General features: G+C 37.3%; 1 protein-coding gene across 1 annotated transcript; it reads right to left on the bottom strand.

Annotated features, from left to right (window-relative positions):
• Positions 1 to 5,221: 5,221 nt before the first annotated feature.
• On the bottom strand, positions 5,222 to 21,815 carry PLEKHF2 (pleckstrin homology and FYVE domain containing 2). The gene is made up of 2 exons (XM_083357885.1): positions 21,624 to 21,815; positions 5,222 to 8,764 (listed from the first exon to the last, which is right to left on the bottom strand). The coding sequence occupies exon 2, from the start codon at positions 8,748 to 8,750 to the stop codon at positions 8,001 to 8,003; it is 750 nt and encodes a 249-aa protein (XP_083214011.1). The 5' UTR covers positions 8,751 to 8,764; positions 21,624 to 21,815; the 3' UTR covers positions 5,222 to 8,000.
• Positions 21,816 to 22,698: the final 883 nt, after the last annotated feature.

Here is a 22,698-nt window from a genome sequence, read left to right as displayed (position 1 = left end):
TATTATGATTGGCTAAACCACTTATTCTACACCAAAGTTAATTTGGAAACTAGAGAATCATCCTGGATTAAAGATGCATCTGATTAATTAAAAGGTGTTCAATTTATAGGAGAAGAATGGTCTCCAGATGGATTGGAATTTACCATGCTGCCTGCTTGGAATAAGTTGTGGTCCCAACATGCTGCCTGCTTGTAAGTTGTGGTCCCAACATGCCCCATGACATCCTGTAGGAAAGTCTGGTTGGAAATTGACTTGGAAAATCCAGATTTTTCAATGAGATTGTTTTTTGATAGCTATTTATTTCAGACTAATAAAACTGTTGTGAGTGGGGGAAAGAGCAGCTAAATACACAATCTTGAACCCCCCTGGGGAATTTAATTTAGGATTACCCGTAAATCCTAAAATACTATTTGTTACAAATTTTAACTGGTGAAAGATTCACTGAGCTCAGTCAATATTAACCTGTAAATGAAAAATTCATTGAAGTGTGGTAAACCAGAGACTGGGCTGCAAGACAAATGATTTTACAGTGAAACATCTACCCACTCCCCTTGGCTACGTCAAAATCAGTAAGTAGAAGACCACCATGCTCAAGCAATTTTCTCAGAAATGTTCTCCTTTTTTAAAAAAAATGAAAATACCAAAAAATTGAATGAGAATGAATAGATTACTTTTTTTTGCAAACATAGTAATGTACAATTTTAAGTGTGTAGCGAACGAAAGGTAGGGTGCTTTGGTCTTTCTTACATAGCCAATTAAGGCTTTTTTTAAATTGTTCTTTGTTGGTCCAAAAATAATTTCTGAGAAAGTGTTTTTTCCATGATCCTGGTCAAAAGAAAAAAAAAACCGTCCTGGGGAAGCTTGAACATCATTTCAAGGAATCAAGAAAAGGTACTGGTAGTCCTCAACTTACGATCACAATTGAGCCCAATATTTCTGTTGCTAAGTGAGGCATTTGTTAAGTGAGTTTTGCCCCATTTTAAGACTTTTCTTGCCACAGTTGTAAAGTGAATCACTGCAGTTGCTAAGTTACTAACTTACTTTCTGACTTTGCTTGTCAGGAGGTCACAAAAGGTGATCACATGACCCCGGGATACTGCAATGTCAATTGCCAAGTGTCTGAATTTTGATCACATGACCATGGGGATGCTGCAGTCTTGTGAAAAACAGTCACTTTTTTCAGGGACCTAACTTCGAACAGTCATTAAATGAACTGTTGTAAGTTAAGGACTACCTGTAATTGTCATGTCTTTGTATGTTATTCAATGTCCCTTTCATGCTTTGTTGCTGGATTTAATATTATAACGTTGAATGGAGGTTTTAGTATTTGTCACAGAATAATTAGTAATATACATGTCACCTAGAAACCAGTTCACAATTGTCTTCATTCTCCAATTTCAGGCATTCATTGTCAAGTGTTCCCCATTTCCCCAAAACATCAAGCTGACCAGAGTTTGCACTAGAAAATTTCATTCCCTTGGGTTATATAGTGCCCAATAACTTTATAATACCTGCTAATGTACATATATCCCTAAGAACATACCGGAACAAGAAGCAAAATCTACCTCAGGAGACAATGATACTTCAAAATGGTTTCAGCTTTAGTGAACTCCAGTCAGGATAAACTCCATGTTCTTGCTCCATCAGACCCACTGTCAACTGGTTTTTGAAGATACATATGCAAATAGTCATAAATGCGAAGTCAGCCCCAGATCACAGACTGCAACTAATTTGCCCATTCTTGCCTAACCATCAGGCCCCTCTAAAGAAACATAATTGATTTTTTAATTCTTTAGTAACCAATTCACTTAAGGGGATGGCAAAATTTTGTTTATTGAAAGTCCCCACAGCAAGCCTGAATTTTACATCCCCAATTGCTTCATCAGGCCCAAAGAAACCCTTCAGGAAGGTGGTACAAATTGTTCCACAGAAATGGGGGTAGCATTGACAATAGAGTCCCTACAATGGACCTTTCTTTGGAACTGGATCCTCAAAAGGCCTCTCCCTGATTTAACTACAGAATCATTTCAGATCAGGCAGTCTTGGAAATATCCAGACACTGAGGTAAGGTAATAACTAGCAATTTAAACTGTACCTAGATGACTGACCACCAGTGCAGCTTCTTGAATAGAGATATTAGCAAAGATAGGCACACCCATAGCCACTTGGCAGTGTGTGTTGAACAGTTGCAGATAGTCTTCAAGAGCAACTCCACAAAGAACAAATTGTAGTAGTCCAACCATGAGGTGACAAGGGCATGAATGTATATGTACTGTACTTCCTGATTAAAGAAAGGACACAGCTAGCATATCAGATATAATTGTCCAAAGGCTCTCCTTGGCCATAGTTTCCTTTTACTGCTCAGGCTGTGAACTAGTTTATGAATGAACTCTATTCAAAGGAAGCATGATCCAACTCAGAGCTGTAAATGGATCATCTTAGGATTCAGAAGGCTTTTGGACACAAAGCCACAATCTTACAATCTATGTGTAACATGTTAAAAGAAAGCAAAACATAAACATAAAAGGTAAAGGTTCCCCCGCACATGCGTGCTAGTCGTTTCCGACTATAGGGGCCGGTGCTCATCTCCGTTTCAAAGCCGAAGAGCCAGCGCTTGTCCGAGGACGTCTCCGTGGTCATGTGGCCGGCATGACTAGACACCAAAGGCGCACAGAACGCTGTTACCTTCCCACCGTAGTGGTCCCTATTTTTCTACTTGCATTTTTATGTGCTTTCGAACTGCTAGGTTGGCAGAAGCTGGGACGAGTAACAGGCGCTCACTCTGTTATGCGGCACTTGGGATTCGACCCGCCAAACTGTCGACCATCTGATCGACAAGCTCAGCGTCCTAACCCACTGAGCCACCGCATCCCATTACATAAACATACATTGTTCCATTAATGTTAGAGTATAACTTTCCTTCTCCAAATAGTCATCAACTGTTTTGTGATGAAATAAAATGAAATTTGGCCTCGGATGATGCATCAAGATCTTGTGACTCTGATGCAACACAGAGGAACTCTGAACGTTCCTGTGCTAAGCTGTGCAAACAAACTACAAACCAATAAACAAGGTCAGGGTTGAAATGAGGGGTCCTTGGTGGTTGTTTCCTTGCAGACATTTCATGACCCAAACTAGGTAACATCATCAGTGCACTGATGTTATCTAGTTTAGGTAAGGAAACATCTACAAGAAAACCACCAAAGACCCCCTCAAATTACAAACCAGCTTAAAAACAAAACTACAGTGAGACCACAAAACTCTCAACCACGTCCTGTTTTCATTGCTTCTGGCTTTGTTTTTCCCTATTCTTTATCCATCATTATTGCTATTTTCTGGGTTTCTTTTTTTAAACTGAACAGAGCTAGTTCTATTAATAGTTCAGAGTTGCTCCTTTTGATTGAGGGTGTGTTTAATTTAATGGTCAACATGTGGAGCTACACTTAACTGCCAGACCTCAGACTCTCTAAAAACCAGTTTGTGGTCACTCTGTATTCTGCTTACAAGAGAGGCAACTCCGTAGCCCTCAACATAATTCTGAAACCCTTTTGCAAGCCACAAGTTGGATTTCTGCTGAGAGCAATCTTGTTCTCCAGAAATCCACTATGGGAGGAGTTTTAGAAAATAAGAAAAAAGGGAGCAATGATGCTCACGTTTCCATTTTGTCCTTCTCATCATTATATGGCCTTTAACAGATTCCCCCTGGGGAATAGGGGATAATGGGAAGTCACTGACATGACGAAAAAAATCAGTTTAAAAAGGAATGTTTCTATATTTGTATTTGGGGTTTTCAGATGAAAGCCTAATGAGAAAGGGTAAATAAAATTTTTATTAGACATTTTTGAGAAGTATAAATATAGACAGAATAAAAAGAGTAAAATACATACATCTAAAATATTGCAATTAGTTTTTCAATATATCATTAAGATTTATAGGATCTGTTATATTGCTTTAAAAACATAGAAGTAATTACTGTTGGGTCAAAACATCAAAATGTGATTACAAAATTGAAGCCCTGTCCCTTTTTAATGGGTGTTACCAATGCAGATCAAAAAGGAATAGGCTTTAATTAATTAGGCAATTATCAGACTATTCTGAATGTTTTAACTTCCCCACTAATACCCTTGGGTGGTGTCAAGAGTAAATCAAATCTAGGTACGTATTATGTCTGAACACATAGAAACTCACACAACACAAACCTATGTCAGTTTTTGCTACATTTGGCAATTAACAGGAGGATCTTCTTTTTGTTCTTGGGCTACAAGCAATCCACAATTTCTCCCAAGAGATGTGTTGTGATTCAACTGGAAAACAAGCTCTCCACCCTTGTGGCTTCCCTCCAGTTTCAGCAAGGAATGAAGGATATGTATTTGGGGGGTGGGGGTATAAACTACCAATGTAAGATTAGTTTGCAAATTGTGTTAAACAGATACAGAGAAATGAGGACTTTTTGCAAAAGCCCTGTGGCATTCAGGAATGTGGCACATGTTCAAATGTTATAGTATTCAAATCCATAAAAGAAAAAAATAACCCTCAAGTTTAGCAAGCCTGAACAGAAAAAGCTTGGATTTCAGCCTCCAAAACGTTTTGCTTCTTTTATTCATCTCTACCATTTTATCAGAATTTTTTCAAGTTAAATATTTTCATTTTTAGACCCCTCAAATATTGCCAAATATAACTACAACAAAAATGGGACTTAAAGCCAGTGTAGTTAAGCAACAGCATTATTCCAGAGAACCTTCAGCTAGAAATTAAATCTTGCACCTGGGATCCTAGGAACATAAGAAATGTTGGAGAACAAAGGGTCTTGGTGCAAATTACAGAAATTTAATTAAACAGCAGTTAAGAAAACATCTAAGGGATATAATGACCATTTCTTCTGTTCATATCAAGCTACTTCATTAAGTTGCAAGATATACATTCAGAGTCATTTTCTATTTACAAAAATAGACGTTTCCCTGTGTATTTGAACAAATCAATCATTTAAAAATAAACAAGTTCTTTGACTGGTTGCCACCCTTAATTTTAAGAAATAACATCTTTGATCACCTATGGAAGCATTCCAAAATCCTCTTTTCATATTAAAATTTCTCGAACTTGTAAGTAATGTTTAACTATCTTTTTCACAGTGCACTTTTAATTTCTTTTTACACACTGTAGGAGCAAGCAAAAAAGCCTTGTTTATTGATAGTTGCCCTCAGATTTAATGAAAACAGAATAGTCTGACAAAATTACAAAATCATTTATTAAGCCTTTCACAAAGTTGACTTAACACACAAAATAGCTTTCCAAAATAAAATTATGAGCAAAATCATAAAATTAGTAACCTTCTTTCACACTCGTAATCTTATGATTACTTATTTTACATTGTCAATTGGAAACAGCATCAGGGATTAATTGTAGCATATGCAAATTTCATTTGTATGCAATGACTGGATTTGAGGACTGATAGGAGGAGCTTGTGGCCAAATAAATGAAAGTGCTGAAGCATATGTGCAGCATATAAAGATAACTGGGCAAATATAAAAATTACATTCGATACTGAATACAGATTTTTACACAATGTAGACTAAGCATTAAGAAAATTGAATTATATGCACATAACCTACAGTTCATATCTGGGTTACAGAGAAAGGAAGATTTAACTAATCAGTAGAAAAAAATAAAGTATAACATATCCAGCCAATTCAAAAAGTTTTCATTGGCTTCTTCATAAAGAAGCACACATTGGGGGACATCCTTCAAACTATCCGTTTCCAAGCATCAATAGTAATTATGGAAATATTAATGCACAGATAGACAATCATCTTTAGTGCTTATTATCAGACACAAGAGAAGGCCTTGATCAGACATAATGTTAAGTATATGGTCTGCCATAAGAATAAGCCTCAGTGAACCCCAGATGATCGCCTCTAACGTTAGCCTCAAAAGTTTTAGAATTAATTTGTCAAATTATCTAAATTCAGTCCAATTTCACTCTATAGTTTATGTGATTTGCCTATAAGATTAACCACAATATGGGGTTCAGACTATACACTAAACTTTGGTTAATATAGAGGAAGCCTTCAATCTCTTCATAACTGCGTAAGGACAAGCATTACTGAAGTTAATTATTGTCAGGATGAAGCTGTTGGGTATATTATAGTATACTAAAAATAATCATTCTATTAAAACTACCTTTACTACAATTAAATGAAACTTTCAAATATTGTGTCCTCAAATATTGAATTTTAGAGTTCAAGGAACATAGGAAAGCTGTGGGAGACCTGAGTGTTTCAAAAATTATGTGCATAAGTTTGAACTCCCAGCATTAATGCAAGGCCCTTCTCTATTTAGGCATTTGTTTAGGCATTTGAGTATCAACTGGGAATTTAGCCTTTTGAATTCTCACCATCAATACAGCTTTTCTACAGATTCTAAGCAAGTCAATAGAGCCCACGCTTCATCACTTTATAGCTAGATTCCTCATATGACTTTTTTTTGCCCCAACTTGGTATTATACTCTTCATTCAACTAGATTATAGTGGTAGACAAGTTCACAGATGCAAATCTAATGGTTTATTTAATAAATATAGTCAGACAGAAAAGAAAACAGTGCCGAAATTGTGACTTACTAAGCACATTACTCAATATAATTTTTGCACAAATAATATTCACCATATTATTTATAAATTCTCAGGTGCTATTGAATTCCCACACAATTCCGTCAAGAGACTTCTGTGTAAAACAATTAAACATACTATTATATAAAAATAGAAATATGTTGTGGGATTTTACAAAACTTTATAGCTAAGTTGACATTTTTTTAAAATTGACACCATTGTAGAAAGAATATTGTACAAACTAAGAAATTTACTGGAAACACCTTTTGTACTATTTGTCAGGGCTTGGTTTTAGACATTTAAAATAAAGTCACCTGCAATTCATTTACATCTTGAGGTCAGCTGTGTACAAATGTTGTTATTTCAAATGAATAGCTAGCCTATTCTCCCAATTTGTGCTTTTAGAACACAGTTTATTTTCAAATCCACGTCCTATAGTTTAAAAATGTTAGTGAATGATCTAAGGATTTAAATATCAAATCAAAACATTACAGCAAATAACATGATCTGAGACAAGAGTTTTCACTTAACCATACCTGATAATTATAAACATTTAACAATATCATACAAGTTTGAAAGTAGTTTAGCTATTTGAAAAATTAATTTCTTAAAAGCCCCCATTAGTTTTATTCATTTTGTGGGAGCACCATGCTTGTGATCAACTCACAATAATCATTGCGCAATAGTACTGAATCTGTCTTCATCTTGCGTCTTTGTGCAAGGAGATGCTGGACAGCCCTCAGTTCTAGGGATGAAATCACAACTCTTATTACTGAAATCCCATTATACAAGAGCAATTAATCCTAACAGCACCATTTCTTAGATCATGCCAGAGGGTGCAAGGTTATTTTTTTTCCTGCAACAGTGCAATCATTACAAGGCACTGCTTGGTGTATAACATTTTGCATTGCTTTTAAATAGTTATTAACATTTCAGAATTTATAATATATAGAATAAAAGTAAACTATCAGTTTCAAAGTTTGGTTAGATGTCCTTTTCAATCTGCTAACCAAATTACCAGTTTCATACAGGTTTAATTCCCCTATCCTAATATTAAAAGAATTCATACAATGGAATACTTATTAGTACAAACTGCAAAGAAAACAATTGTGCTATATTTTCGAATCTTCCTGTTCAGAGAAGGGGAACTGCTAACCAATTCACTTGTAGAAAGAAAATCAAGTATACGTGGCTGGAAAGTATTTGCAACAGTCAATCCCTGCAGAAAGAGTAATGACATTTTTGGAGGTTTAAATACTGAGGCACATATGATTCAAAGGTTTTTCAGGCAAATTTAATGGCTAGGGTAGATTTCTCAGGAGAACTTGTAACTAGAGATTTTTCATACGACTCAAGTTCAAACACCAACTGTAATATAAAAATATTTTCTTCCATTATTTAGTCACTGCTGTCATCGTCATCATCATCATCTGATATGTCATTTAAAGGAGGCTTTGGTGACTGGCTATAAGAGTCTGATCTTGTGGGCTGGCATGTTGACATCTCTCCCATGGAAAGGAATTCATAACAAAAGTCACAGATTCGCACAGGCTTGGAAGACTGACTGGGAATAAGAAACCTCTTTTCAGAGCAGGGTCCACAGACAACAAATCCACATTTCCGACAGTGGTGTCGACGATTCACAGGGGTAAATTTTGCTTTCTGGCAGCGCATGCAAACAGTGGCTTCTGAGTCGGGTACCCAGACAGCTGCATGCTCATTACTGGGCGTCTTCCCACTTTTGGACAGCAAATCAGAAACACATTTATTTATGTGGTTCATCCATTCAGATTTTTCTGTGGCAGTAGCAGCATATACTGCAAAAGATTTAGTTGGAGTTTTGATAAGCCATCCATTCCGCAAATCCCCCTCATCTTGGATAGATTCAATAGTGACGTTTTCAAGAGGAATGATATGCTGCTTATTATATTTCTTCTTCTGGATAACAATGTTACCATATACAAGGATATCATTGAATAAAAAAAACTGCCTTGCTTTTGGTTTCTTCCTACACAGCTTTGTTAATACTCCTTCACCAATGAGGACACGGCCAGGAATGGTCAGAGGCTGACCAGCAGCTCCAAAACAGTTTTCCACTACGCTTATTCGCCTAGTATTTGCTTCACTGTTTGCCAAGCGATCCACCATGTTTCACCACGTTCCTACAACAGAGAAGAATAAATAATTAAGGCACTGCAGCTATTCAATCAAAAGCTATACATGAAGCATAACATATAGAGCTGACAACGCCTCCCCACCCTTATTTAAATATATACAGGATGTTTTCAAAAATAAGAGGGAATTTCTAGGGCATCAACTAAAACCCCAAAAACACTCTTCAGAATTGGAGACAATCTTCCACTCCCAGTGTATGTACAGAGTAAAAATGACGACCTTAAAGGCGTTGTGCAAGAAAAAAGGAGAAACATTTTTTAAAATCCAAAACAAGGTAACAAACAGAAGCAGCTCAGTCGCTTGCCTCCCTAATACACTGAACTATAAGTAGGAGGAAGAGATATAGCACCATCCCTCTTGCAAGATCTTGTTATTATAGCCAATCTCAATAGAAATGGTTGTAGTCTTCCTGCAGAGTTGTTTTCTGAGTCTGGTCTACCAGTAGGACCGACAATATATGGATGCAGGAGAACCCTATTGAATTTGGTAGGGAACATTGCTACTTGAAAGCTGTGACTTGAATTTTCAATTAACCACTTTGTGGTTCATTTAAATTGTGTATGAAATAAATGAGACAGATTGTGAGCTAATAGAACCAAAACCTATACAATATTGGAAGTTCCAGATTTTACTTGAGACAATCCAGACAAGTCATGTGAGGCAAGTAGGACTAACTAGTATGCCTCTCTCCTCTTCTCCCCACCTCTTTGTGTGGCCTGTGGCTGTACTACTCCCAAAATTTTCTCGCTCCTCCTTTTCTCTTACTTCTTTTAACCATGCACCAATGTTCCCTATAATTTTTAATATGTTGTGTGGGGAAAAAATTATACAGGTTTCCCAAAATCAAGCTCAAATTTGCACCACAATAAAAGCAAATTATACATATATGTAAAAGCAACATGGAAGAATGTTTATATAAATTTCTTAAAGCACAGACTAGGAAGTATAGTACATCACATACATACATGCTTAAAAGTTGTACCTTTAGGTAATTTGTTACTCCTGAGAACTGTAGCAATTAGCCCAAGATCACCCAGCTGGTTATATGCTTAAGATAGGGCTATAACTCACAATTTTTTGGTTTCTAGCCTGAAGACTTCTAGCCTAAACCATTATCCCAAACTGGCTCTACATGAATATGCTTATAGATCAACCTAAGTACTGCTAACCATGGACAATTACAATCAATATTTTATACACATTTACAATTGTTTCAGGAGGAACTGATATTCTAATGAAACAAAACTAGAAGCTACAGAAATCTCCTTTCCCATTTATACTTTTACATGTAGTTTACCCCTACATGCTTATTTTTATATTAGAATGCACAGGTAGTAATCTTATCATTCAGTATACATTTGCAACTTTTATGTTATCTAAAATATAGTTCAACTGTTACTCAAAGATGCCTGGACCTATTAAAGGACTGGAGCCATGGTAATCACTCAGTTCTAATGAGATTTTAAATAGATTAATGTATTCACAAGAAAATCTCTTTTAGCACTTGTGTAAGGAGAAACAGAAAAAACCATTTTGAAGGAGTCTTAACATATTTATACTCACTAGATTTGCTCAGTTTGGATAGCAACTTTAATTGGAATTCTAATTTTAAAAAAACTTTTGAGCAATGTTGTTCAAATCAGAATAAAAGTGTTCTAGAATAGTGAATGCCAAAAAATAGCAGAAATGGAATTCCTTGCACTTTCTAGCTGCTTTTAAAGAAAATATATAGCTTGCAAATTATTAAAACTCTTTCTATGGTGAATGAAACTATTCTGAGAAAAAATGGGTCTTTCTAAACACTAAAACAAGAAACACTCATTCAAAAGAAAGAGCATGCCTGTTCTGCTATTTTAATAGATTGGCTATAATGATTTTATAATTAATCTCTTTCTATGAGAAGGCAACACTGTGTGACAGGATGGAATTACTGGGCATTAGGCTGGTTTTACAACTTATCTCACCTTAGTACTTTATTACACCAAAAGAATCAAGAGGTGGCTATAAACAGATTGAGAAACACTTATCTGATATCTGTACATCTCTACACTCAGATTCAATCTTTCTCAAAATCAAGAATTCCAGTGTAACAAATTCCTCCCAAAATTTCATTATTCCCACTTTATTAAATCTTCCACATTGAGCTGATCTCATACTCTGATATTCTTTTCCCTTTCTCCATCCTCTGAAGAAGTAAAATAACAAAAAAAGTCAGAAACTTTCTGAAGAAATTATGATTGGCAGAGTTTGCCCTCATGAGAAGTCACAACTTTGTGCGGGGGGACCTTGGTGCTCTCTGAGCTTGCTTGTTTTCTAGCATTACCCAAATAGAAAACATCAGTGCTAGTCCCTTCTTCATGCCTTTTTGCACACCTTCTTCTCTTTATACATACCTAGTCACATACATTAGCAATAACTTTTGCTTTTATTTAATCCTTCCATTTAGGCATTTTCTATACGAGAATTTTAAACCAGTTAGAAAGTAGCTCCAGGCACCTGTGTTCCTACAGTTAAAACCACTCTCCAGCACCAACTCAGTTACAGTGAGGTGAGATGATTATCACAAAGCCAGGTTGTTTTCTGGTTTTTAAATGCTATGACTCTGTTCCCTCACTGGAGGGAACTCTTGGCTCACTCTCCAAGTTTCTGAGCTTCAGATTCCATAAGGGAAATATTAGATTGACAGATTTGTTCCTCCTCAGTAACCTAAACAAAACAGCAGGACTAGAAGTGTTTTTGTTAAATCTCCCCCTTTCCCTCAACAAAGGAGGCTGGCATGGTCTTTTTTCTTTTACATAAAGTGGAAGTGAAAAAGGTTTTATTGCTGCAGGAGTCCCAGCAGTTTAGGACCTTCAAATTGAAGATGTAGATATGACTATTTTAACATATTATTCCATTTCCCATTCTACCATTTTTCTTTCATGTGAATGAACTGTATCTTTCAACTGCTGTACTCCAGATGTGAAAATCCTTGCATCAGACCTCAGCTATGCCTATAAAGTCATATGACATTCCCATATAAAGTTCAATCTCATCTTTATTCCTATACTTTAACACAGTGCTTTTTCACCTTTTTCAGATTATAGTACACTGTCAACATGTTCACTTGTGTGGATATAAATCTCATAGGTGGGACTTCCAGGTTACAAAACTGGAAGTCTTGTGACATCACAGGTTGCTGCGACCTGTGAGGAGAAATGGAGGCAGTTGGGCTCTGGCAATGTCATAGCAATGGGGCTCTAGCTATGCAGCTATGCAACACTTCCTGTCATTTATTTGTGGCTCACTGATGCGATACACACATAGACCTTTTGCAGCACCATAGCAGTTGAAGACTGCTGTTTAACATAGAGCCAATAATGGTATTAACATTGATTTGAAAAGTTCATCCTGATTTTCACTGAACAACCCACTATTGTACAGTGTTTCTCAAGTTATGTGGACTTTGACTTTGAATATCCCAGCCAAGGTGCTGCCTGGAGAATTCTAGAAACTGAAATCCACACATCTTAAAAGTTGCTGAGGTTGAAAAACACTGATTAACTGGACCCCAATCTAGTTATTCTTCCACTTATACCTATAAAAATTGTTGTTAGCTGCGAAGTCGTGTCCAACCCATCGCGACCCTATGGACAACGTTCCTCCAGGCCTTCCTGTCCTCTACCATCTTCTGGAATCCATTTAAGCTCACGCCTACTGCTTCAGTGACTCCAACCAGCCACCTCATTCTCTGTCGTTCCGTTCATCTATTGCCCTCAATCTTTCCCAGAATTAGGCTCTTCTCCAGTGAGTCCTTCCTTCTCATTAGGTGGCCAAAGTATTTGAGTTTTAGCTTCAGGATCTAGCCTTCTAAAGAGCAGTCAGGGTTGATCTCCTCTAGGACTGACCGGTTTGATCGCCTTGCAGTCCAAGGGACTCGCAGGAGTCTTCTCCAGCACCATAGTTCAAAGGCCTCAATTCTTTGGCGCTCAGCCTTTTTTATGGTCCAACTTTCACTGCCATACATTGCAACTGGGAAGACCATAGCCTTGACTATACGCACTTTTGTTGACAGGGTGATGTCTCTGCTTTTTAGTGTGCTGTCTATAAAAATACAACATGCTATTTCTGGGCTTTGACATCTAATCCAAACTATAACTAACACTTTACTATACAGCACTGATCTTTTAATCTAATGTCCTCATTCAGTAATAATTACATCAGGAATGCTACACTTGTATCCTTTACTGAGCAGGGACTGGAGTGGACTAGATCTGAAAAGTGCATTCCAATTCTCTAATCAGCTCTGCTTTTCATCTTAGAAATGAAAAGCATCGGACTTGAGCCTTTCTTATATATAGGCTTCTTTTCCTAAATACAAATGGATGTTATTATTACATTTATATGCCACATCTCTCAATTACAAATGTAACACAAAACAATGCAATATTTTGCAACTTTATCCAGATTAAGTGGTAAACATTTGCAAAATCTGACTCTGCTCAATAGTTCATAGTTGAATTTCTCTACCTAAAACATTAGGAACAAGACTTAATTATAGCACATGAAGAGAAGAAATTGGCTGTTATTTTTGTTAAGTATCTCATAGAAAAAAGTAAAAGTAAAATTGCAGACCAAAGATACCAAGAATATAATTATTCATTTCACAAGAGCCTAATATAAATTGTGATTGAATACAGAATGTGGAATTTAAAATTCCTAGCTGAATCAAGTGTTTCAGTTTTTAAATTAAAGATTATCAGTTAAAAATGATCTTTTAGGGAACTAGGAAAGGAAATAAATAAATTATGACCCAAGTATCAGTTCCTTAATAATGCTTTCATCCAAAAAACAGACAGAGTCTAAAGCTCTAGTTATGTAGTAATTCCTATTGTTAGTTACACCACAATGAATTTCACAAACACAGCCACTTTTTTCTCCTGTCAAAAAAGGCACCACTTTAGCATCCATAAACATATAGGCGGAGTGCAGAACAGTTTTAAATGAAGGTAATAGTAAGGTTTTAATGATGCTGAACTACAATTACATTAATGGAATGATACAGTCACAGTCACAGACAACTACCTGTTTCCAGGAAGTTTTAGAATTCAGGAAAATATTTGCTTAACTATAATACACACTGATAACCTTGATGAGTTTGTCACTAAACTAATTTCACACAATGAATTAAGCCAAGATTTATTTTAATTAGGTTGAATAGATCACAATGGTTGGTTCTCTGATACCCATAGTTCAGTTTACAAACTATAATGGCTTATATAAGACTGCACATTAAATCAAAACCAAATAAATCACATTATGATCTACTGCAATGTATGATCTTTCCCTCAAAGTAATCCAATTATCATGGTGAATTTGTGGAAAATACGGTAGATTACCGATAAACCATCTCAGGAAAAGAAAAAAACACAATAACATGAAATTAGAATAAAACCAAATATGTTACAATTACTTCTATGCACTTTCAATCAATTATTCATCCACTTAGCAGTAAGCAATTGTTCAACGTATACTTCAATTATTCAAGAAGGAAGACATACAGTATTCATTGTTATCTAATTACTGTTGTCTAATTTAAATTCCAGATATGCACAAGAAAAAAAAGGTTATGTGAATGTATATAATGCAAGATACTTGGATAGAAGTTTGTCTAGAAATGTTACAGTATTATCTTAGTTTTAAAAATTGTTTAAATATATACATATTATAAGGATTCAATCATTTTTTTCTAAGAACTTTAGATACTTTCCTTTTGATTAACTCCCGGGCTTCCCACTATATTTTCTTGCCAACACAGACTAACATAGCTCTCTTCCCATAACATCATGTTTTCAGTTATTCCATTGTAGTAGGCCCCAAATCAAATTTACTGTGAGTAAAAAGTTTGATATAAAATATTTTCAATAGTAGTTACAATACACTATTTTCCTTTATTTAAAAAAGCTATTTGTGGCACATTCCATATGTCTGCCATGACACAACTTTGGTTGCCTTGCCAGTACTTGACAGAGCTGCTGAGACCATTCACACGAGTGGTAAAAATAGATAGATGGCATAGGTGTACATTCAAACCCACTGCAACATCCTTAAACTACATATGCTAAGTTAGAGATATGAAGAATGCTCTTGTTCGGGTTCATCTGAATATGAGTAAAATACTTTCTAGATATTTATGTTTGGCATGGAAGGATAGGGAAGGAGAGGATAGTTGGTGGCAGAACAAATATATGGGCTATATGCCTTGCAGTATTATTATACTTGCCCCAACTCCTGCCAACCTAGCAGTTTGAAAGCATGCAAATACAAGTAGATAAATAGGTACCACTTTGGTGGGAAGGTAACAGCATTCCATGCACTTTTGGCGGTATAGTTATGCCGGTCACATTACCCAGAAGCGTCTTCAGACAATGCTGGCTCTTCAACTGTGAGTCAGAGTTAAGCCCCACCCCTTAAAACTGGACATGACTGGCATAATGATTTCCACAATCGGATTATAATACTGGGATTACCCAGGAAAGTTCCATTAACAATATGCACAAAAAGTTGGTTTGACAGATAAAGCTTTGCAGCCATACAACATTCCAATACTATAAGAAATTCAAGATCCCCCACTGATTTTGATGCTACTTATACAGCATTTTCTGTTTTGAATCATATCAAAATGATAAATAGCAGTGTTTTGCAGGAATAACTAATAATATGATGTTAACTGGATAGCATACAGGGAAACTTTGTACTTTGCTGCCTTACCAAATTGAAAAAGGTGGAAATTTGAGTGTTTTATTTATGGAATAATGTCTATCTACTTATTGGTATTAATATCATAACCACAAATTTAATACTGCCTGGAGCATAATAGCCAATGTACTGGTATCCAATGTGATATCCAGTATAGAATATTTAAATATATACTAATATTTGTCTATCACCCTTGTACATTTTGAAAAGACCAAAATCTATTCTTTAGTAGGCTCTTTCAGAAAGTAAAGATGTCAGAGATATCCACAAATAAATTATATTATCAAATCATCTGCTCCATATTTGTAGCCCCTTTTTTGCCTAATATTCTACCCACTTATACAAGTTAACAACTGAATTGATCCAGCTTGTATCTGGCAAAATACGTAGCCCCCGAAATGGGGGGAGGAGTTGCCCACTATCACAATAATAGGACTAAGATCTCATGAGAAGATTTCTCACAAAGGTAAAACTAAAGAACCATGACAGGGTACAATAGTCAAAAAAGCAGATGAAGCAAATGAAAGTAAATATAAACCAAAAATACTCTGCTAAAGGGAAGCCACAGAGTAATAACCATGTCCATAGCTTTCGGCTGTATTCTGAATCACTTTTAGAAGTCTAGAAACTATTATTTCTCATTTCCTTACAGAAGCTCATTTAAAGTTTTAAAAATCACTTGAAAGGGAACAGATACATCTGTACAGTATTGCCTACATGATCATCCAAAACAACCCTCTAATTAGAGAAATAGTACACATACTACACAAGTATGTGATAACTAATCTTTTCATATTATCAATCACCAGTTTCAAGCTAAAGTGATGCCCAGTACAAACTCTTCAACATGATATTGCCTTTGAACAGATATTTTACATATAGGTGCATGCTTTTCATTTTTTTGCTTTTATTAATAAACTGCCAGTATTGCCCACAAGGAGAGTGAAAAAAGTCAAGATGGTGGTCACAAGTGCTTCAATCACTATTTTGAGTTTTCTTTACCACCACCACTCCCATGATAGTCATTTATATAGTACATCTGAGTACTGTAGGTTTTCAACAAATTTCTTATAAGAAAGTAATTAGTCAATCAATTCCATATATATCAATATGGACGTAATATAAGCAAAGGTAGAATCATACATTATTACACTAACATTCACAATAAAATAAATAAATCACATAGTATTCTTTATTTAATTTGTTATACTTAAATTTTAAATATCTTGCTGAAAGATTAATATCAATTCAAGCACTTTCTAGGAAAGTTATACAAAGAAATCAGATTAGTATTATATACAGACAGAGTTTAGGCTTTATCCTCACATGAAGAAATTATTAACTATAAAAAATTAAGTTATTTTTGCTTGTGCTTACCTTTCTCATAATTTTTCTAAGTAATACCATTTAAAACATTTATTATATTACTGTCCCAAATCTGTGTCTCAACTACAGTGGCTGAAATGAATTTTTTTGCTGTATGTAGTTGCTGGAACTCAATCTATTAATAAATATCAAAAGGAATGTACAGTAGTGATGAATGGGCTATGCAAACAGTCTGGTGTGTCCCCCATTGTGGGCCTGTTCGCTCTCTTATAATCCCTTCCTCTTCAATTTTTCCCCCTCAAGGAGAGGGGGGACAAACTATTTCTGTTGGCAATCTTTCCTGTGCCCGAGCCATTTTTTTTCTTACATTCTCCCACACAAAGCAGAGAGAATGGAGAGGAATGGATTATAAGAGAAAAAGTTAAGCACACAATGAGGAATATACTGGGTAGTTTGTACAACGTGCTTGTGGCTCTCAGTCCCTGAGCATGCTCAGAGCTACTGATACCACCACATCCCTTTCAATGTGTACTCCCCACTGTGTGCCTGCCTACTTTATTGTAATCCCTTCCTTTCAACCTCCCATTTAGGTTTGTAAAAGAAAAGGAAAAAAAGGTTGGGGACAGGAACAGATATACTGATTGCAATGGCAATCACATCACTGAGGGATGCTGTGAAAGTTATAAATACAGGTTTGGTCAAAAAGTTATTTTTCCAGCATCACTGTAATTTCAAACCTACCCCAGTGGTGTTCAGGAAGCTATTCAATCTATAAAAAATCCAGTTATTCTCCCAGACTTTGGGGCAAAGCGTAAATTAGATGGACTTTCTGTGTTTTAATGTGTTTCTGGGGCCATTCACAATTCTTTTGTTAAAAACTTTTTGTTTTTAATTATTTCTAATTGGGAATTGCATGGCCTATAAATTGTATAAATACAAAGAACAAAAAAAACCTCACAATACTAATCAAAATCAAAACAAGGGATCCAGTTGCTCAATAGAGTGAAAAATATATTGACAGACTAAAATCTTATTTTAAACTGCATTTTATTTTATTTTTTCCAAATGGACAAATCTTATCACACATGGATTCTCTATAGAGGTAAAATAGAATAAGTACTTTCAAGAATCTCCAGAATCTACCAAAGAAGATTAAAAGTAGGGAATAGAATTAATTGCCAGGAACTCTAAAAATTGGGCCATGGTAGTTTCAGCCTGAGTGCTATAATGTTACTCTTCTTCTCTTGATGAGTAGGTATTATATAGCCTGAGTCAGGGAACTTCTCCATTATTTAATGACCACTTCATGGCCACACCTTATTTGTATAAAAGACATAATGACCTGGATATCTCTACATTTGCTTTTAGATTCCTAAATAGCACATAAGAGCAAAATAAGTTCAAGAATTTCCACACAACTAAAAACAGGTGTCCAGGTTAAACCATTCATGTTAGAACGTACTCATTAAGAATCTGACAGGTTACAGATAGTGGCGAAATCTGAAGCTGACCTGAAATTATTTTACAAAGGAAGGCAAATTTAATATTTTAACTATGCTGAAATCATTAGAATTTTGGGAAATGATTTCAATGGCAAAATTAAATAAAACATAAATAATACATATAAATGTATGTTCAATTCTACACTGGAATTATCTGGAAATTCATTTTTTCAAAAATTGTAAATCATATGAGTGAAAAGAGACAGAGAAGCATCCCTCTTTCCTTCACAGCAGGAAACAATGCTTTTAGGCCGCTATGCCCTTCTATTTACTCCCTTCCAAAATTCAGGAATACATAATCAAATGTACAAACAAGATTTGCCCCTGATTTATTGCATGAAAATTTAAATCTTTGCAATGCATAGGAAGTTTTCAATTAACAAAAACAAATCCCACAATTAACAATTATCAAGGCAAAAAACAAAAAAAAATCCACAAGGCCCTAAAATAGTAAGTTTTAAGATCTTTTCTTATTCTCAGTAGTCCGTTTGGACAAAACTATAAAATCTGGTCAATTTTAAACCTCTGAATTTAAGAATCATTCTTAAATTTATGGTGTTACTAAGCCAGTTCAGAATATAAAGATACAACAGTAAAGTCACACCATCATGCAGTAAATACAGATGTTGCTCAATTGGTATGGCAACAGGTATCAACAAGTATACTGCTGATCTACCAACAGCCTAATCTCTTTCTGCCAGTAAATCTGAGACTATTACACTGATTTCTGAAGATCTGCAGCAATACAACAAAGCCAAAACTATGCACCTATATTTCAGTTTAAAAAAATCCAGTCATACAAATGAAATTTATGATTTTCCAGTCTATGCACTGCAATAATTAAATAATAGTATTTTATTATTTGTTTTTTGTTGTTTTAGAACACAATTTATAATCTGAAAGCTACCTACCTAGATTATATATAAAAGAAAGAAGTTTTTACTACAAATTGCAAGAATAATCATGCAATGGGTAAAACTCAAATTTATATCCACATACGTGTTTGTAAAAAGTGCAGATATCAGCAGTATCATTTTAAAAGGAAATAAAAATAAACATAAATCATTGCAATGATTCATGACATTTAATATGCCTTTAATTAAATGTCATGCTGCAAACTGCTGGAACAAGAATGTGCCCATTTACCTATGTTACTCTTATGAACTCTACTGATTGTCATTTTCTTCTATTTTTAATGTATAGATGGAATACTTTGGTAGCCAAAACATCCACATGAAATGGATTGAAGATCCAAGATTTGCAGTAGAAAAAATATATACTGTAGGCAAAAAAATTAAAAATTTCCCCTTTGAAAGGGTTACTCAATTTCACATACATTTTAACAACCACAGTTCTTGTCCTATTGAATAAAAGAAATTAGAGTAATTTACTAAAAATAAAATACTTAAATAAGATAATTTGTATTTACAAAAAAGGAAAATATCAGTTTAAAGCATTAAAATCACAGCAAGTGAAATCTTGTTCATAAAAATGAACTAATGTTTTCACAAACATATAAATCTGTTAACAAAAAGCAATCCTACAGAAAGCCTGAAAACTGTAAAATAAAAAAGTAAACCATTTGAATGAACTATGTTTATCAGTAGGTACTATTTAGGCACCTTGTAAAACTGTTTCTAGATAATTGTACTTTTAAAGATGGCATACCTTGTTTAGAAAAACAAGTTTATTTATTTAGAAAATTTATTTGCCACTCATCTTTATTGAATAAATCACAATGGTATGAATGCACTCGATTATATTGTAAATCAATGTGTCAAATGAACCTAACTAGAACAGTTTCACTGATAGTGCATTTTGGCTGAAGTAACCTCATCTTCTGTCAATATTAATTCTGCCTCATTTTAAGTGGTGTTTTTGAAGTTAAGTAACTCTTGAGTTTCCTAAATAAATAAGGAAGTGAAATTCCAATATTATTAAAGGCTGAAAAGGAACCAGCATTTTCATTTCAGGATAAGTACCGAAACTGGGATCAGTTCTTTCTCCCAGACATCCAAGGAGGGAGTAATCTTTTTTAATACCGGCATTTTAGAATATCTCGGCTGGGCCCAACTCACAGAAAGAACACAAGACTAAACCCAAGAGAATCTAACTTTTTGCAAAGAAGAATCCACGCCTAGCTAAGCCTGTTGACAGGCGCAGGAAGTTCACCGCTTCCCGATGCAAAACAATCGCACTCTGTCGCGAAACTCGAGAAAAGAAACGCAACACACGCGCGTCCTTCTTTTTTCTTTTACAGACGGGCTTTCGACTTCCTTCTCCTCTCCAAAAACGTTGCTCGCGGGAACTTTGGGTCCCAGCGCCAGAACGAAACCCAAAAGAAAAAGAAAAGGGGGGAAAAAAAAGCGAGGGGTCGAGACCGACGGTCCGTCAATCCGGAGAAAGGTGCGGCTGTGTGGGAAACAAAATGTTATTCGGGTTCGCCGAGAGCAGGGGTCGGCAACCTCGGCTCTTTTATGACTCGTGGACTTCAACTCCCAGAATTCCTGAGCCAGCTATGCTGGCTCAGGAATTCTGGGAGTTGAAGTCCACGAGTCATAAAAGAGCCGAGGTTGCCGACCCCTGGCCGAGAGGAAAGCAGAAGGCGCGACACGCCGATCCGGGACTCCAAAGGTGCAACGTAGAGACCAAGGAGGCGCTCCCACCTCCCACTGGGTGGAAACCTTTTGCGAGCGCTTTGAGGCGACCATCCTCCGGCTGTAGAATTGAGGGGACTTGTCCCCCCGCTTCGTGCGGGGGCTGCTCCGAGGGAGCCCCTGGGAAGAAGGGGCAAAGACTGTCGCCAAGGGGAAAGAGCTCTCTCCGAGACCGGCCCGTCTCCCTCGGGTTCCCTGCCGCCCTCCTGCGGCCAGGCGTCCCGAGCCAAAGCCAAGTCAGGCGCCGCTACCGCCTCGACGCGAGGGGCTCCGGGGATGCCTGAACTCCCTCACGGCCTCCCCCTCGGCTCAACGGCCCCAACCGACGGCACCTGAAGGAGCAACCAGAAGGGAGGGAAGGAAGAAAGAAAGCGAGGCAGAGAAGGAAATGGACCCCCCCCCCATTTTAGTCGTGAGGGAACGAGAGCGGGTCCTGCCGCTCTTGTTCCCTCACGACTAAAAGATGCGCGGGCTCCGCCGAGTCCCTTCCCCAACATGGCCGCGAATCCCCCTCCGACGGCGAAACTTTCCTGAGCCCCGCCGCCCCTCCGTTAGCCTCTGCCATCATCTGACTCGCTTCCCGACGGACCGCCCGACCCCTGCCGCCCAAGTCCGCCGCTTACTGAGAAACCGAAGCGCGCCTTCCCCCAGGTCAGCGGCTGGCCGCTCTCGCTTCGGGCTTCCACCGCTGCCGCCGCCGCCGCCGCTGGAACTAATCTGCTACCGACGCTCCGCCTGCCGAGGCGCGCACACACACCCAAACCGGCCTCCCCAGCGCAGGGTGGAGCCCCAGCTTCGACCGCAGCCGCCCGCCCGTTCCATTCCCGGAGGAAACTGTGAGGCGGAGCCAACGCCATCTTGGGAGAATCGGCGGACCGAGCGGATTGGCCGCTTGAAGGGAAAGAGGCGGCTCCGGCCTATGGCGGTTAATCCTCAAAACCGAGGGAGGGGGGCGGCCTTTTCGTTTTTAACGGCTGCGAAGGTGGCGGAGGAGGGAGGGAGGGAGGGAGGGGTGAAGCTGGCAGCGCTTCTTTCGCGTGCTTTTGAGGAGCTGCGTTCGCGTTGGGCCCTCCTCTCCGTTCTTAGCTCGCGGGCCCTGGAAGCGTCGGGTTAAGTATAAACTTTTCAGAAAACTTGCGCAACCTATGTGGAAGGGCAAGCCAACTTTGGATTAACCATTACGCAAAACAAGCGCGTGCTTAGGGCAGTGTTTCCCAACCTAGGAACTTGAAGATGCGTGGACTTCAACTCCCAGAATTCCCCAGCCAGCATAGCTGGCTGGGGAATTCTGGGAGTTGAAGTCCACGCATCTTCAAGTTCCTAAGGTTGGGAAACGCTGGCTTAGGGCACTAGGAAGGGGGGCACCCCAGAGTTTTTCTCCGGAACTGTCATGCCCTCCTTCCCTCTTTCACTGCCACACTCGACTTCAGTCTGTGTTTTGGGGGGAGTTTTTTGGGGTTAGGCTTCAGTTTGGGGAAAAAAAAGTTGTTTTTTTTCTTGGCATGGGAAGTGACTGAAATTTTTGAAGTTGTGGACCGACGTTCAACTGATTTTCTTCTCACAAGCGAGAGTCTCGCTGCGGTGGAGAGCAAACTTTTTGCTAGAAGGAGAGTAATTCCCGCTTTTAAAAACCATGGAGGACCTCAAAAGAGCTTTTGTTTGTATGGATCGTTTTGTCGATCTTTTACCGTACTAAAA

Source organism: Vipera ursinii (genome assembly GCF_947247035.1).
Source record: "Vipera ursinii genome assembly, chromosome: 3".
Classification (NCBI taxonomy): Eukaryota; Metazoa; Chordata; class Lepidosauria; order Squamata; family Viperidae; genus Vipera; species Vipera ursinii.
Note: the sequence above shows the minus strand (reverse complement) of the source record. Positions and strands in the feature narration are given on the sequence as shown.

Excerpts from the sequence above, each read along its gene's own strand:
- PLEKHF2 (XM_083357885.1), bottom strand. The coding sequence starts at position 8,750 with ATGGTGGATCGCTTGGCAAACAGTGAAGCAAATACTAGGCGAATAAGC.